Source organism: Jaculus jaculus, chromosome 19, assembly GCF_020740685.1.
Source record: "Jaculus jaculus isolate mJacJac1 chromosome 19, mJacJac1.mat.Y.cur, whole genome shotgun sequence".
Lineage (NCBI taxonomy): Eukaryota > Metazoa > Chordata > Mammalia > Rodentia > Dipodidae > Jaculus > Jaculus jaculus.
The window spans coordinates 58,108,927-58,124,470 of NC_059120.1; the positions used below are offsets into that span (position 1 = coordinate 58,108,927).

At 50.1% G+C, this 15,544-nt stretch overlaps 1 protein-coding gene across 1 annotated transcript in view; it reads right to left on the minus strand.

The window, feature by feature from the left end:
- Window positions 1-1,135: 1,135 nt before the first annotated feature.
- Kcnn3 (potassium calcium-activated channel subfamily N member 3) overlaps window positions 1,136-15,544 on the minus strand; it is a 211,259-nt gene continuing 196,850 nt past the window's right edge. Inside the window, exons 6-8 of the mRNA XM_045138346.1 lie at window positions 12,639-12,766; window positions 11,324-11,393; window positions 1,136-3,123 (exon numbers count right to left, since the gene is read on the minus strand). Coding sequence (XP_044994281.1) covers window positions 2,812-3,123; window positions 11,324-11,393; window positions 12,639-12,766 — 510 coding nt within the window. The 3' untranslated portion in view covers window positions 1,136-2,811. The remainder of the gene's footprint in view (window positions 3,124-11,323; window positions 11,394-12,638; window positions 12,767-15,544) is intronic.

A 15,544-nucleotide genomic window follows, 5' to 3' on the forward strand; every position in this document is an offset into this window, starting at 1 on the left:
AAGGAGCCTCCCGGTGACCACTGCAGGATCAACATGCAGGTCCAGTCACCCGTTTCTTTTGAGGAGTGAGTATTCTCTTGCCAAAGATCAAACCCCACACAGCTATTGCACTACCAGTAGGTCAAGTTACACTAGGGAGGCCCACATGCACCCATACCAGTGGTGCCTTCTTTGAAACAACTCCAGCCGCTCCCTTGGTTATCGCTGCTAGCTCAACTTCCGGGGCTTCCCTAGAGAGAGTGTCAACAGCGGGTTAAAGGAAAACACGTCTAGACCAGGATGGGCGATGGCAGTGTGGAGATGGCAGCAGACTCGTTCACGTCATGTGAAATGGAGACTAGATCCCTGTAGGCACCATGCCCAGTGGCCCACAGAGCACGGGGCGCAGCAGGATGGGAGGGGGCAGGCGGAAGGAGGTGAGGGCCGCAGGTCACTGGCACGCCAGGCAGAGCCATCAGCCTTGGCTTTGTGAAATGTGAACAGCGCCACAAAGAAACTACATAGAGCTGTCAAGGAAAAGCTTTTAAAAAATTTAAAAAAAAAAAAGAAACTTCATGGCTATTTCATCTGTTTATATATCTGCTTATGTGTTTGGCCAAACAGACACTATTACGGAAAATAAATGGTCCATTCTTGAGACCAGAACAAAAAAAAAAAAAAAAAGAAGAGGAATCTTTTACATAATTAATCATTAAAACAAGTAAAATAATTAAAAGCCAACAGCAGATGTTGCATCTCTGGTGTGCAAAGCAGCTCATGGAAATGCTGAAGGGAGTTATTAAGACAAACCATTCAGAAGATAGGCCAATAAAACAATAGCAGACTAGGAGGAATTCAGTGGTACAGCACTTGCCTGCCACGCATGATGCCATACGTTTGCTCTCCAGAACTGAAAAAAAAAAAAAAAATGTGGACAGAGCCCGGTTGTGGTGGCGCACGCCTTTAATCCCAGCACTTGGGAGGCAGAGGTAGGAGGATCGCCATGAGTTCGAGGCCACCCTGAGACTCCATAGTGAATTCCAGGTCAGCCTGGGCTAGAGTGAGACCCTACCTCGAAAAACAAAACAAAAAACAAAGAAAAAAAGAGTTTAATGAAAGGCCAGATCTTCCCCAAAGTGGCCTTCATTCCACAGAGCTGGGCTCTTGCTGTCCAACGACCCCCTGTGCCCTCAGGCGAGCAGGTCCAGTATTGCTCAGGAAAATCCTACGCAGCACAGCGGGGCAGCACTGGGAAGGAGCAGCAGGGACGTCTGGGAGAAAGCTAAGCCCAGGATAATAGTTGTACACAAGTAACACCCTCTACCCAAAACAGATGAGATATCCCCCATGGCATCATTTAATATCTTCCAGGCAGAAGTCAAAGACCTCCGAGAGAGAGAAGTGGTGAATGACGTGACAAGCTCCCCCGTCACGGATGTCACGCGTGGTCAAGGTAGGCAGCAGTGAAGAGTGCTCCGTGTCTGTCCCTAGACTGGATGTGGGGGCCTTTTGGAGTTTGAGATGCACTGGGATAATTTCTGCACCAACACTGGCACGCCACAGTTAGGAACAGGCCTCTGACAAACCTGTCGTCTTACCCACAAGGTTCCCTAGGGACTCCTTGTGTTCTCACAGTGTTTCATTTTAAGGTGACTTTAGGTAAAAGTAGACGGGACCGCGGGGCCCGCTTTCCATCCTTCTCCTAGCTCAGTGCGGGGTGGGGGCTGGAGCTGACCCTTTGGATCTCCTAACATCTGGGGCTAGAGCCTGTGGCTGGGTGGACACAGTTTAGCAAATCCGTAGGGAGTTCTACTTGCTGGGTCGCACCTGTCTCCCCTAACCCCCCACATATACACACCTGGGCATAGGGTCCGTGAGAGCACAGCTTGTTTGGAGGTACAAAGAAAACTCTCCAAGAGCCGTTATTTTCAACGCCTACTTCTCCCTGCAGAATGCCAGCAGCTTGGGCTTGGCATCTACTCCACATCGGGCAGAGAGATGCATATCTGGGGCGAAGCAACCTGCATTGCTGGCCCCGCGCCTTCAGGGTTGGCGCCGAAACTGCAAGCTTCCTGAACCCAGCATACCTCACATCCTGACTCCAACTAGCTCAGCACCCATTCTGAGAGCTCCCCTACCGCGTACCCGGGTCCCTTTCCATCGGGGTCAAGTGCTAACGGGGACCTGACTCAGATGTGCACGCTCGTGCGTGTGCCAATGTACGCGTACTTGCAAACATACAGGTTTCGATGGATGTTAATCTTCGATGGAAAAATCTGGCTTTTTATTTGTGTGTGTCTCCTTCTCCCCACCCCCCCAGCCTAAATTGGGTGTGTTCTGTTAAGTTGTGGGTAGCTCGTTTTTCCCTTTGTCACCCATGGGCTTCCTTTTAGACAGAAAGTTAAGGAGGCTCCCAAGGTGGCAAGGAGCCCATCCCCTAAGCCTGCCGCAAAGCCACCCATTGCCCCCTCTTCTGGGCTGGCGTCACCCTGGCTGCCCCTCCGCACCCCCCACACGAAGACCTGAGATTGAGCAAGAATTTCCTTTCCTCCACCAGCTCTGCGGCAAGGGCATCGCCACCTGTCACCTCCTCTTCCTGCGCTTGGGTACAGGCACCTTAAACAGAGATTAGATTTCTGATGTGTCTGGTTTCAAGGCATCTCGAACCAAGCGGGCGGAAGGCAGGCGAGTCAACGTCTCAGCTCGGGGGTTTCCTCTTCCTGGCCCCCTTCCCTGGTCTGAAAGTTCCCCTTGGTGGGAAGTGACCGGGGAAGAGTCCACTTGCATCTTAAGACCTATGGGTAAATGCTCCCGGACTTGGGGGGGCTGCAGCTAGCAACTGCTGGAACTCGTGTATGGGGTCGGGAAGGAGGTGGAGCTGACCCCGATGGGGCTGTCGGCCGTGGCCGTGGCCGTGGCCGGCGGCGCGTGGCTGGTGCCCACTGCCACGCTGGCGCCGCGGGCCTCCACGAAGGCAGCGAGCAGCTGCTGCTGCTGGCGCAGGGTGTCGGCGATGAGCAGCGGCAGGGAGTTGAAGCTGCTAGTGAGGTGCTCGAGCTTCGACTCCAGGCTGCTGAGCTGCTTCTCCAAGTCCTCGCTGCGGTCATTGAGCTCCGTGATCAGGTCGTACATCACGTTCTGCATCTGGCGGAGGCATGGAGCAGAGAGTCAGGGAGGGGACCGGCCACCGCGGAGGACCCTTCCCGGGAAAAGAAAATGCTTCCCACCTGCTACAGGAGCCACCTCGGCCTACGTGTAGCTCACCTGGCTAAGGAAGGCTGAGAACCCCAGAACTTCCCGGAATGGGAGGCTGAGGGGGGGGGGCCATGGTCCCTGACCTGGAATTCACTATGTCGTCTCAGGCTGGCCTTGAACTCATGGCGATCCTCCTACCTCTGCACCCCCTCCCCTCCAGTGCTGGGATTAAAGGCCTGTGCCACCACGCCCGGCTACCTGCTTATTATAAAAGGAAATGTGGGGCTAGAGAGATGGCTTAGTGGGTAAGAGCACTCGGTATGCATGCATGAAGACCTAGGTTCGGTCCCTGCTACCCACATTAAAGGCCTGGCATGGCCATACATGCCTATAGCCCCAGCCCTGAGAAGGGCAGAGACAGGAAGATCTTTGGGGTTTTCAGGTCAGCCCCAAGTGTCATTGAAAAACTGAGAGATCCAGGCTCAGTGAGGGAAACAAGGCAGAAGAGCTAAAGAGGAGGGCACCATCGTCTTCCCCTGGTTTCCAGCCTTACCCACACGCTTATATGCCACACACACCACACTGCATGCCACACACGCACACAACACACACACACACACACGCGTGCACACACACACATGCACATTACACATCACAAAAAGTAAACGTGGGCCTGGAGAGATGGCTTAGTGGTTAAGGAGCTTGGTGGCAAAGCCAGGTTCGATTCCCCAGGACCCACATAAAGCCAGATGCAAAAGGTTGCACGTGTGTCTGGAGTTCGTTTGCAGTGGCTAGAAGCCCTGGCATACCATTCTCTCTCTCTCTCTCTCTCTGTGCCTCTCTCTTATCTGTGCCCCTTCTTAAATAACTAACTAAATAAAATATGTTTTTAACAGTAAATGTGTATCAATGATCAATTTTAAATAGGAGATATGCACGAAGGAAAATCAGCCCTCCACACCCCCCTTAAGTGGAGCATGCTATAAATGGTTCTCACAGGCATACAGAGTCCTGAGATTTCAGCTCATGCGGCTGCTGGCATCTAATGATTCAAGTGAAGAGACCGAGATGAAACGGCCAATGTCAGCGACTTATAATTAGCAGGCCAGGGTTCAGGTTCAAGCCTGCAGTCCACTAACCATGCACCCTGTCAGGCCATTTACCCTCTTTTAACCCTGGCTTCCTTATAAAAATTGGAGTTAATAACTACATAGTTTTGAGTTACTGCCTGCCCACCTCCATTTTCAACGTGGCAGCGAGAATATAAAATGTGATTAACTCCTCAGGCACGGTCGGGGAGCGGAGGACGCTGTGCTGTGCAGTGATGGCCCTGCCTTCTCTCAGTTCAAGGGGTGGTACAAAGAACTCATTGCCATAGTTTGGGACATCCCTGAAGCGCCAGGCTGGCTCGACCACACTTCAGTCTCCTTTGAGTGAACCTGCTTCCTCCACTCCCCGGCAAGCAATACCTCAAGGGTGCCCCCAACAGCTGGCATCCTGCCCTCAACACTGGTCTACGGTGTTTCGGAGGGGGGAGCCCATTTGTTAACAATGTTTCTCTCCCCGATGCCCCGGTTGGTCTCCAGCGTCCTGGTTTCCGCGACAGCAGATTGACCAATGCTGGGAACGCTGCCTGCATTCAGCCAGCAGGAGTCGTGAGTCTTACCCTGCTGGGAGTCAGGACCAAGGTTATTCTGGTTGTAGACGGATAAGGGGCCACCCTGTGGTACTGTGCGACTGTTTTTTGGGGGGCGATTACGGTGATCTGTCAGATCCTATTTCACCAGAAGTACCCTTACTCTGGGAAGATGTGGAAACCATGGGTGCCTTCCAGCGGCCAGGGGAGCAGGAAGCAGGGGAGAGAACACAGAACAAAAGAGAGTGGTCGGGCTGGGGAGATGGTTCAGTGGTTAAGGCACTTTTGCCTGCAAAGCCAAAGGACCTAGGTTTGAATTCCCAGAACCCATGTAAAGCCAGATGTACAAGGAGGTACGTGCATCTGGAGTTTATCTGCAGTGGTGAGGTGCCCTGGTGTCCCCATTCTCTCTCTCTCTCTCTGCCTCCCTCTCTCTCTAGCTCTAGCTCTCAAAGAAACAAATAAAATACTTTGTCAAAAAGAAGGTGGTCTACAGCCTCACCACCCTGAGCACATCCCGTCTCACCTAACAGAAGGTGGCAGAGCTGGAGAGATGGCTCAACAGTTAAGGCGCTTGCCTGAAAAGCCCAATGACCCGAGTTCAATTCCCAGGTACCCACGTAAAGTCAGATGCACAAAGTGGCACATGTATCTGACTTCGTTTGCAGAGGCTGGAGGCCCTGGTGCGTCCATTCTCTGTGTCTGTTTCTCCTCTATCTCTTTCTGCTTGCAAGTCAGTAAATAAAAATATTTAAAGAAGGTGGCAAAACACAGGAGGCATCACAGGAGATGAGGTTTGGATGAATTCCTGCTGGAATTTACCAGGACACAGGGAGAAGCTACAAAGGAGGCAGGAAGACAGCTGCTGTGTGTCAGCTGCCACTGCCAGAGCTAGACACGCTCAGAGGAGAGGGTGGCTGTAGAAGTGAGGCGCTTCCCCAGCGAGTTAGCGTTCATGGTGCCTCTGCAAAGTGCGAGTCCTTCCCGGAACGCAGGACCTGGTGTCAGCAGTACAAAGGGCACCCCGATGCTCTGGACGCATAGGCCCTGGGTTTGTCCTCAGGACGGGCTCGCTAGCCCCTCGCTGGGCCATGTTTGCTCAGCTGCTTTGGGTCCTCGTCTTGTAACCTACTTTCATAGTCAGCATTTTCACTTGCGATATGTTTCTAGTTCAAAAATCATTTGCTTATTATTTTGCACACATGTGTTATGATGTATTGGTAGTCATGTGTGTGTGGGCACACGTGTGTGAACAGATGCACGCACATGTGTGTGTCCATGCATGTGGAGGCGAAAGGACAACCTTGGGTGTTATCCTCAAGTACACTATTAACCTTCTGAAACAATATATTTTATATGGGCTGGAGAGACGACTTAGCAGTTATCACACTTACTTGTAGAGCAAAAGGACCCAGGTTCAAATCCCCAGTGCCCATGTAAAGCCAGATGCACAAAGTGGCACGTGCCACCTGGAATTTGTTTGCAGTGGCTGGAAGCCCTGGTGCACCCATTCTCTCCCCCGCCCCACATATATGTCTGCTTCTTTCCCCTCTCAAATAAACAAATAAATAAAATATTCTTTAAAAAATAAAAAATTACTTATTTTTTGAGAGCGAGCGAGCGAGAGAGAGAGAATGGGTGCACCAGGGCCTCCAGCCACTGCAAACGAACTCCACATGCATGTGCCACTCTATGCATCTGGCTTACATGGGTCCTGGGGAATAAAACTTGGGTGCCTAGGCTTCACAGGCAAGCACTTTAACCACTAAGCCATCTCTCCACATCTCTGCCTTCTTTTGAGAGGCCTAGAACTGACTGATTAGCCAGACTGATGAAGTTAGCCTGCTCCAGAGATGGACTTCCCACCTCCTCCCCAGAGCTGGGATCACAGGTGTTATCACCACAGCATCTTATATTGGTCCTGGGGGTCCTCATTCTTGCAAGGCAAGCACCTTACCCATTGAGCTATCTCCCTCACCCTACAAAGCAGATTTTGTTTTGTTTTGTTTTTCAAGGTAGGGTCTTACTCCAGCCCAGGCTGACCTGGAATTCATTATGTAGTCTCAGGGTGGTCTTGAACTCAGGGCGATCCTCCCACCTCTGCCTCCCAAGTGCTGGGATTAAAGGTGTGCACCACCACGCCTGGCTTTATCTTTATATTTTAACTAAGGAAACTGAAAGAATTGGGTAATGAAGTCCAAGGCTTTCTGGCCCTGTCACCATATGTAGGAGTTATTTGATACAGTAAATAATATTTGGAGGTCACATGCTACATTTTTTTTTTCTGAGGTAGAGTTTCACTCTAGCTCAGGCTGACCTGGAACTCACTATGCAGTCTCAGGGTGGCCTTGAACTCACAGCGATCCTCCTACCTCTGCCTCCCGAGTGCTGGGATTAAAGGCGTGTGCCAACATGCCTGGCTACATGCTACATTCTTAATCTAGAAAGGACCCAATGGCCAAAGGTAGGAAGGTGGTGAGTTGGGAAAAAAAAAACACAAAGGAAAAAAAGAAAGGAAGTGCTGGGGAGCGGCTCAGTGGTTAAAGGCTTGCAAAGTCTGCCAGCCTGGGTTCAATTCCCCAGCACCCAAGTAAAGTTGGAGACAACTTTATGCATGCATCTGGTGTTTGTTCTCAGTGGCAAGAGATCCTGGCATGGCTACACACACTCTCTCACACACACACTCACACACGTGCACATATATGATTTTTTTTTAAAGAAGGAAGAGAGCCAGGTACACCTTTAATCCCAGCACTTGGGCGGCAGAGGTAGGAGGATTGCCGTGAGTTTGAGGCCACCCTGAGACTACAAAGTGAATTCCAGGTAAGCCTGGACTAGAGTGAGACCCTACCTTGACAAAGAAAAAAAAAGGAAAAAAGAGGGCTGGAGGGATTGCTTAGTGGTTAAGGTGCTTCTCTGCAAAGCCAAAGAACCCTGATTCAATTCCCCAGGACCCATGTAAACCAGATGCACAAGGTGGTGCATGCATCTGGAGTTCATTTTCAGTGGCTGGAGGCCCTGGAGTGCCCATTCTCTCTCTGAGTCTCTCAAATAAAGAAAGCTTAAAAAATTAAAATTAAAAAAAAGGAAAATGGAGAGATGGCTTAGCAGTTAAGCACTTGCCTGTGAAGCCTAAGGACCCTGGCTCGATTCCCCAGGACCCACGTTAGCCAGATGCACAAGGGGGCGCACACATCTGGAGTTCGTTTGCAGTGGCTGGAAGCCCTCTCTCTCTCTCTCCCTCTTTCTCTCTCCCTCTCCCTCTTTCTCAAATAAATAAATAAAAATTAAAAAGAAAAGAGTAGGAGAATCTTCCATTTAAAAAATAAAAGGGAAGGAAAAGAGAGCAAGCATGGCAGTATGCTACTTTCCCCTGTCCCATCACTTGGTGACAAGAAGCCAAGGGAATGTGGACCAACATGAAAGATGTTCTGCTGCCATCAGGACCTTGGGCAACCCTCCAGGGAGGAAAAGACAAGAACTGGATGGCTATTAGAGTTTACCTCCCTTCTGGTCTCACCCATGCGGCAGAGCGGTTTTACACGCTCTTCCCTTCTCCCCCCACCCCTCCGCACACTCTTCTTTCTGGTCACTAGTCCCCTGGTTGAGAACAGCTTAGTTCCCCTATCCAATGCATGCGTGTCTTCCTAAGTCCCTGAAGTGTTTGCTCCTGGTCTGTCTCTCCGAGAGGCTGTGGATGGCACTGATGGACTCAAAAGCTGGCTTTTGGGCTGGAGAGATGGCTTAGCGGTTAAGCCTAAGGACCCAGGTTTGATTCCCCAGTAACCATCTAAGGCAGATAGATGTACAAGGTGGCATATTGGCTGGAGTTCATTGGCATTGGCTAGAGGTCCTGGTGCATCCATTCCAACTGCCTCTTTCTCTCTCTCTCTCAAAACAAATTAAATTAAAAATAAAGTTGGCTTTACCTGATATCCCTGAAGGAACATGTGTCCTGTCAGCTGAGAGATGAGATGGGAAACATTGCTGCTCCTATGTCAAATGTCTTGGGGAATTTCACTGGGCCATTTCCAAAGCCCGTGGGACCTAGCTGGTTCCCTGTATGACCCTATTTCTTGTCACAGTTGATTAGTTCAAAGGCAGACATATGACTCAAAGTAGCCAATTATCTCACTCTTCTGAGAATTTAGAATTAAGAACAAAAGGAGATTGATTAAATCCAAGGATGAGTAGAAAGGTAGGGAAAGAGGAAGAGAGAGGGAGGGACAGAAGGAGAGAGAGAGAGAGGGAAAGAGGGAGAGAGAGCTCTTGGAAGCAGGCACCTGAGCAGGAGACAGGCTATGGTATAAGGCTAAGGATTTCCCAGGTTGATTAATAGTCTGCTTTGAGGGACTTAGGATAAATTCCACTATTTCTCTTTCCCTCCATCCCTTCCTTTCTTCCTTCCTTCCTTTCTCTTTCGAAGTAGGGTCTCACCCTGGCCCAGGATGACCTGGAATTCACTCTGTAGTCTCAGGGTGGCCTCAAACTCATGTGTTCCTCCTACTTCTGCCTCCCAAGTGCTGGGATTAAAGGCGTGTGCCATCACAGCGAGCAAATTCCTCCTTTTTTTTAAAAAAATATTTTTATATTTATTTATTTGATAGAGAAAGAGGGAGAGAGGGAGAGAGAATGGGCACGCCAGAGCCTGCAGCCATTGCAAATGAACTCCAGACGCGTGCACCCCCCTGTGCATCTGGCTAACGTGGGTCCTGGGGAACTGAATCTGGGTCCTTTGGCTTTGCAGGCAAATGCCTTAACCGCTAAGCCATTCCCCCTGGCCCCTTTCTTTTTTAATTTAAAATATTTTATTTATTTATGAGAGAGAGAGAGAGGGAGAGAAAGAGGCAGATAGAGAATGGGCACACCACGGCCTCTAGCCACCTCAAAGGAACTCCAGGCGTATGCACCACCTTGTCTTTTCGTGGGTCCTGGGGAATCAAACCTGGGTCCTTACACTTTGCAGGCAAGTGCCTTAACTGCTAAGTCATCTCTCCAGTCCAAATTTCTCTATTTTTTCAACCTACTTCCTGTGGGTTTCTGAGAGTGGAACCCGCGTATTAACATACGCCACCAGGGCTCTGGGTAACCCCTCCTGTGTACCAGCGTTCCAGTTACTTCCTCCCACACTGAACTCTGGGAAGCCCTACCCCCCAAAGGCACACGGGTCTGTGGGCTCCTGCCCAGCTGTGCCAACCCACTTAGTCCCCTATTGAAGTCGCTATAGAACTCGGAGCTCTTTTCTTTGCCCAGGTCCCTCTATTGAGCAAGGCGTCTGCAACCCCTAATTTCTGATCACGCACGCTTTGCCAAGGGGGCTGGATTTGCCCGGCGGAGTTTCCCTTGCTCTCCTGGGGAAGGGGTTCCATTATGAGAACTGACATCTACTGGAATGTTCTGCCAGCGTGCTACCCAATGCCCATCAGGAAGCTGTAATAGGAGGCAGGGAGAAGTTGGGGGGCTTCTCTGTGGTGCCCTGCGGGGCGCCTAAGCTTAGCTCCACCCACGTGAGTTTTCAAGAAGACAGCCTTTCTTCAGTGTCCGTAGCAGTTCGGAGCCAGAACACAGAGTTCAGCACACGGCCAGCCCCGGGACTCTCAGAGGAGGGCACGTTTCTTCCGCATCCCCATGCTCACTGCCAGCTGGCTGTGTGCTACAGAGAGGTGCACACACACACACACACGTACACATATATGTACACACGCAATGCACACATACAACACACACACATACGCACATATGCACAATAAACACACACACATATACACAATACACAAACACACAATACACATACGCCCACACCCACATGTGCACACACAATCATCACCATCCCCAGCTGGAGAATGGAGAAAACACGGGCGCATGCATTTCCAATTTCGTCAGCAAGCTGAGAGTCTTTTCGGTACAGCCCGGCCACAGCGCCTCCCTTGCCACCACAAGGCGCTTCACCTCTGTGCTGCTGGAGCTCAGCCACAGGAGCCCTTGGGCCCAGCCAGTCCACACGACATGGAAGAGATCTCAGCCAGTTAGCTCCGAGCAGAGACAAACCTGAGCTGGTTAACTGAGGGAACCGCTGCCCAGTGCCACGGGGCAGGACAAAGGCAGGTTGCAAATGTTAAAAAGTTGCACCTGGACTCTTTCTTTTTTTAAAAAAATTTTAAAAATATATTTTACTTGTTTGTTTATTGGAGAGAGTGAAAGAGGCAGAGAGAAAGAGAGAGAATGGGAGCACCAGGGCCTACAGCCACTGCAAACGAACTCCAGATGCGTGTGCCACCTTGTCCATTTGGATTACGTGGGCCCTGGAAGAATTGAACCGGTGTCCTTCGGCTTTGCAGGCAAGCGCCTTAACCTCTAAGCCATCCCTCCAGCCCCTAGATCGTTTCTTAACCAAAGCTGACTATCCTTGTCTGTTTGTTTGTGTTTGTCTCCTTGGTCCTGTGCCATGTACTTCGGCCAGGTCTTTACCCATCGCCCGAGAAGCCTAAGGCTGTCTTCGATCCTGCCACTCACCTTGGAGAGGTCCACCAGGGTGTTGGCTTGGTCGCTCAGTTTCCTCTGCTCCATCTTGACACTCCTCAGTCTGTAGGGAAGAGTTGGAACAGCCAAACCTTCAAGTCCACGCTAAGGTTTAGCCCAGCGGCAGACTGCATGGCCTTGCCAGTTTCCCAGAGTTGGGAACGTGGCTCTGGGACCTTGGACACGGGTAACAGCTGATCGAATCATAGATTTGTCAGGACCCCAAGCAAACTCCTGTCTCCACACATGCTCGTCTCAGCAGCTACCGTAGAGTCCTTGCTGTTCTCGAAACATCTCCCTGCTTCTCTGCCCTGCTGGGGTGCTGTCTTCAGCTGCTGAGCATGCCCGCTTCTCAACCTGTCGGGGGATTCCCAAGCCTCTAGGACAGAATGGATCGTGTCCCCATCCTGTATTTATTTACTTAATTCTTTTTGAGACAGGATCTAACGCTATAGCCCAGGCTGGTCTTGAACTTAATACATAGCTCAGGCTGGTCTCAAGCTCATGATGAGCTTTCTGCTTCTGCCTCTCAAATGCTAGGACTACAGGCATGAGCCACTAAGCTCAGCTCTCTACTATTGAAAAATAGGGCTGGATGGGGGCTGGGGAAATGGCTTAGCAGTTAAGGCACGTGCCTAAGAAGCCTAAGGACCCCGCTTGACTCTCCAAGACCCATGTGAGCCAGATGCACAAGGGGGCGCACGTGTCTGGAGTTCGTCTGCAGTGGCTGGAGGCCCTGGCGCACCCATTCTTTCTCTCTCTCTGTCTGTTGCTCTCAAACAAATAAATAAAAATGAACAACAACAAAAAAAGACATTAAAAAAAGGTCTGTCTGTTGGGCTTGCCTCAAAAACAAACAAAAAAGTCTTGAAGGGTGTGGTGATGCACGCCTTTAGTCCCAGCACTCCAGAGGCAGAGGTAGGAGGATTGGCATGAGTTTGAGGCCACCCTGAGAATACAGAGTGAATTCCAGGTCAGGGCTAGAACAAAACCTTATCTCTAAATAAATAACTAAATAAAAAGAAAATCTTATTCCTCTATCACAGAAGCCATCGTGTTGTCATGCATGATATGTGTGTTTGTGTGTTCTGGGTAACACGAGACCTTGGAGGCTCTTGGCTTTGTGTTTTACCTTCCACAGCAGCCTGCCCACTGCCTGGCTGGTGCACTAAGTAAAAATACAGCCTGAGGCCAACTCCCTACCCTGGTGCCTTATGGCGAACCCCCAGCACAAGGGAAGACGCAGGCAGAACCTGCGGGACCCCCCACTCCTGGTTTGGCTAGCGTGGCCACGCTGTTTGGTACTCACTGGTGGATAGCTTGTAGGAACTTTCTCTGGTGTGTCCTGACTTTGGCGTGGTCAATCTTTTTCAACAGCTTCGTGTGTTTGTAGATGAGCCACGTCTCCCGGAGGACATTGGCTGCGGCGTTCTTGATCTAGGGAGAGGAAACCAGACGGCTGCAGTCAGGTTCAAGGTCGCCACAGCACATTTTTCTTGTCTGCGTGTCTATCATGCCAGGGCATGCCAGGGCCTCCAGCCACTTCAAATGAACTCCAGATGCATGTACCACCTTGTGCATCTGGCTTATGTGGGTCCTGGGGAACCGAACCTGGGTCCTTTGGCTTTGCAGGCAAGTGCTTTAACCACTAAGCCATCCCTCCAGTCCTCTTTTTCCTTGTTTTGTTTTTGCGAGGTAGGGTCGCCTTCTATCCCAGGCTAACCTGGCACTCACTCTAATCCCAAGCTGACCTCATAGGCACAGCAATCCTCCTACCTCTGCCTCCTGAGTGCTGGTATTAGAGGCGTACGCCACCACACCTGGCTCTTGGGGCCTATTTTTCTTAATCAAGATCATGAAAAGTCTAGAAAAGATAATTAAAATTCAACTCTTATCCTGTTCTAGATGTGGTAGGTTGGAGCTTGGAGTTGCAAGGTGTTCTGTTCTTTCTTAATTATTCCAGGGCTGTCTCTCTACTGATGTTGCTGATGCTATATTTAGACCAGTTGCCTTGGCGAGACCTGGAGGCCTGGGGTTCCCTTTGGACGAAAAAGTGCATGCCAACGTTGCCCTCAAGTGCAAGGTGCCCACGCTTTACCTGGGTTTTGCATGCAATGTATGTAGCACATTCCTTGAGAGTAGATTCCCTACCACCTAGAGGTTTGTAAAGGCCCCCTTGAGGAACAATGTCTTTCCTACCAAAGATTGCACCTACAGAACCCATAAAATCAAGGCTTCCTTTCCTCAATGACCAAAACTTATGTGCTGGGCTAGAGGGATGGCTTAGAGGTTAAGGTGCTTGCCTGCAAAGCCAAAGGACCCAGTTCTCTTCCCCAAGACCCAAGTTAGCCAGATGCACAAGGGGGAGCACGTGTCTGGAGTTCGTTTGCAGTGGCTGGAGGCCCTGGCGCACCCATTCTCTCTCTCTGTCTCTCTGCCTCTCTCTCTGTCGTTCTCAAGTAAATAAATAAAAATGAACCAAAAAAAAAAAAAAAAAACTTATGTGCTGCACTTTTCCATGTAAACATAATTGGCACAAAACTGAAGTAATTTCAAAATGATGCCTGAAACTCAGTGACGATATTTTAGGTGTGAAACTGGAGCTGCCTTCTTCCCAAGGCTGGCTCTTCACTGGGCGCCGCAGTCACACGTTTCCACACAAGACGCTGTCATCTGTTGACATGGAAACCACTGGTATCACTCGGCTCACGGCGGAGCTGAGACATATCGGTGGCACCCAGATGGCAGGGGACAAAGTTTTAATCCAAACACAATCTTCAGCAATTAGTAACCAGAGCAAGAGAAAACACTCCTTATTAAGCACAAGCTAAACAGATTTTTGACTGAACATCTCCATTTCTGTCAGCCATGCAAACTGGCATTGGTCCACAGGCCTGGGGCCCGGAACTAGCCTAGAAGAAGAAAAAAAAAAAAAAATCAGGTGACATGCCAAATAGGATTTTAATAAAATTGGAGAGTGCAGACCCGCTTCTCTAGAGTGACACCAACAGATGGGACGTCGTTAACACGCCGAGATGTGTGGGAAGGCCGGGAAAACATTGTTACCCAGCCCAATAACTTTTGTTCGTGTATGTTTCGAAAGTTTCTTACTGAGGCTGGATTATATTTTTCATTGGCGTTGAAGCAATGTTTTTAAAAGAACAGCAAAGTCTTCTCAGAAATGTCTAAGTGACATAAATATTGCTTTCTTTCTTTCTTTTTCTTTTCTTTCTTTTTTTTTTTGCTGTTGTTCAGTGAAAATGGTTTGAGATGATTTAATTGTTCACCTCTGGGACTTTCTTGGATGAAAGTGAGCAGGTGACGGTGCATGGGGGCTGGATGGCCAGTGTCTGGCGGCAAGGAAGGGCAGGCAGGGAGACGGTGGGCCCCGGGCCTCCACTCAGGCCCAGCACACGCTACTGCTGTCTTGTGCAGGGTCAGGCAGCTTATCCGTGGTAAACGGATCAATGTGGATTCGAGTGTCGTATAATTATAAGGTACCACACCGGTATCGGCTAATATCACCTGATTCAAATGCCCCACTTAGGACAGGGGAAAACCGTTTCCGAGATGTCTATGGGGCCAGACTCGGAAGAGCTAACTCATGGGTAAGTCTAAACAAGAGTCAGGTCCAAGAGGCACATAAGGGTCTCATATGGTCTTGAAGGAAGATCAGACTGGATTTCATCTCCACACAAACAGAATTGCTTCTTGTTTCCCAGGATCAAGGAATTGGAAAGGATATTAAATATTTTGGAAAAAAAAAAAAAAACAAACCATTCTGGCCCCACTTAGCAACGTGACAGAACATAGAGTTCAGGCCTTGCCTTCAGCGCTAGCCCAAACGTAGGGTGTGAAGTCGCAGCCCTGCCGGGCAGCTGAGAGGTATCACATCCTGTTTATGGGCTGGAGCGGGAGGCCCCAGCACATTCAGGAAAGCAATGTTACATGCAAGGCCCTGTGCTGGCTGACATTAATTACCAGCAACTGGCCTGGTATAAAGCTAAGAGATCAATATCTGCAAGAGACAAAGAAATAGGCTTTTAACTGTGCCGTGTCCTCCCGGGCCTCCCCTGCGTCTGCCTGCTGACTCGATAGGGTGGCCGGGGTGGGCAGTAGGTGGCCATGGGAGCCCCTCCTGGGGCTTGCTAGGCCTCCACTGGGTTGCACCCATCCCAGGATGGAGACTTGTATAGGCTTTGAGTTTTTCTAGTG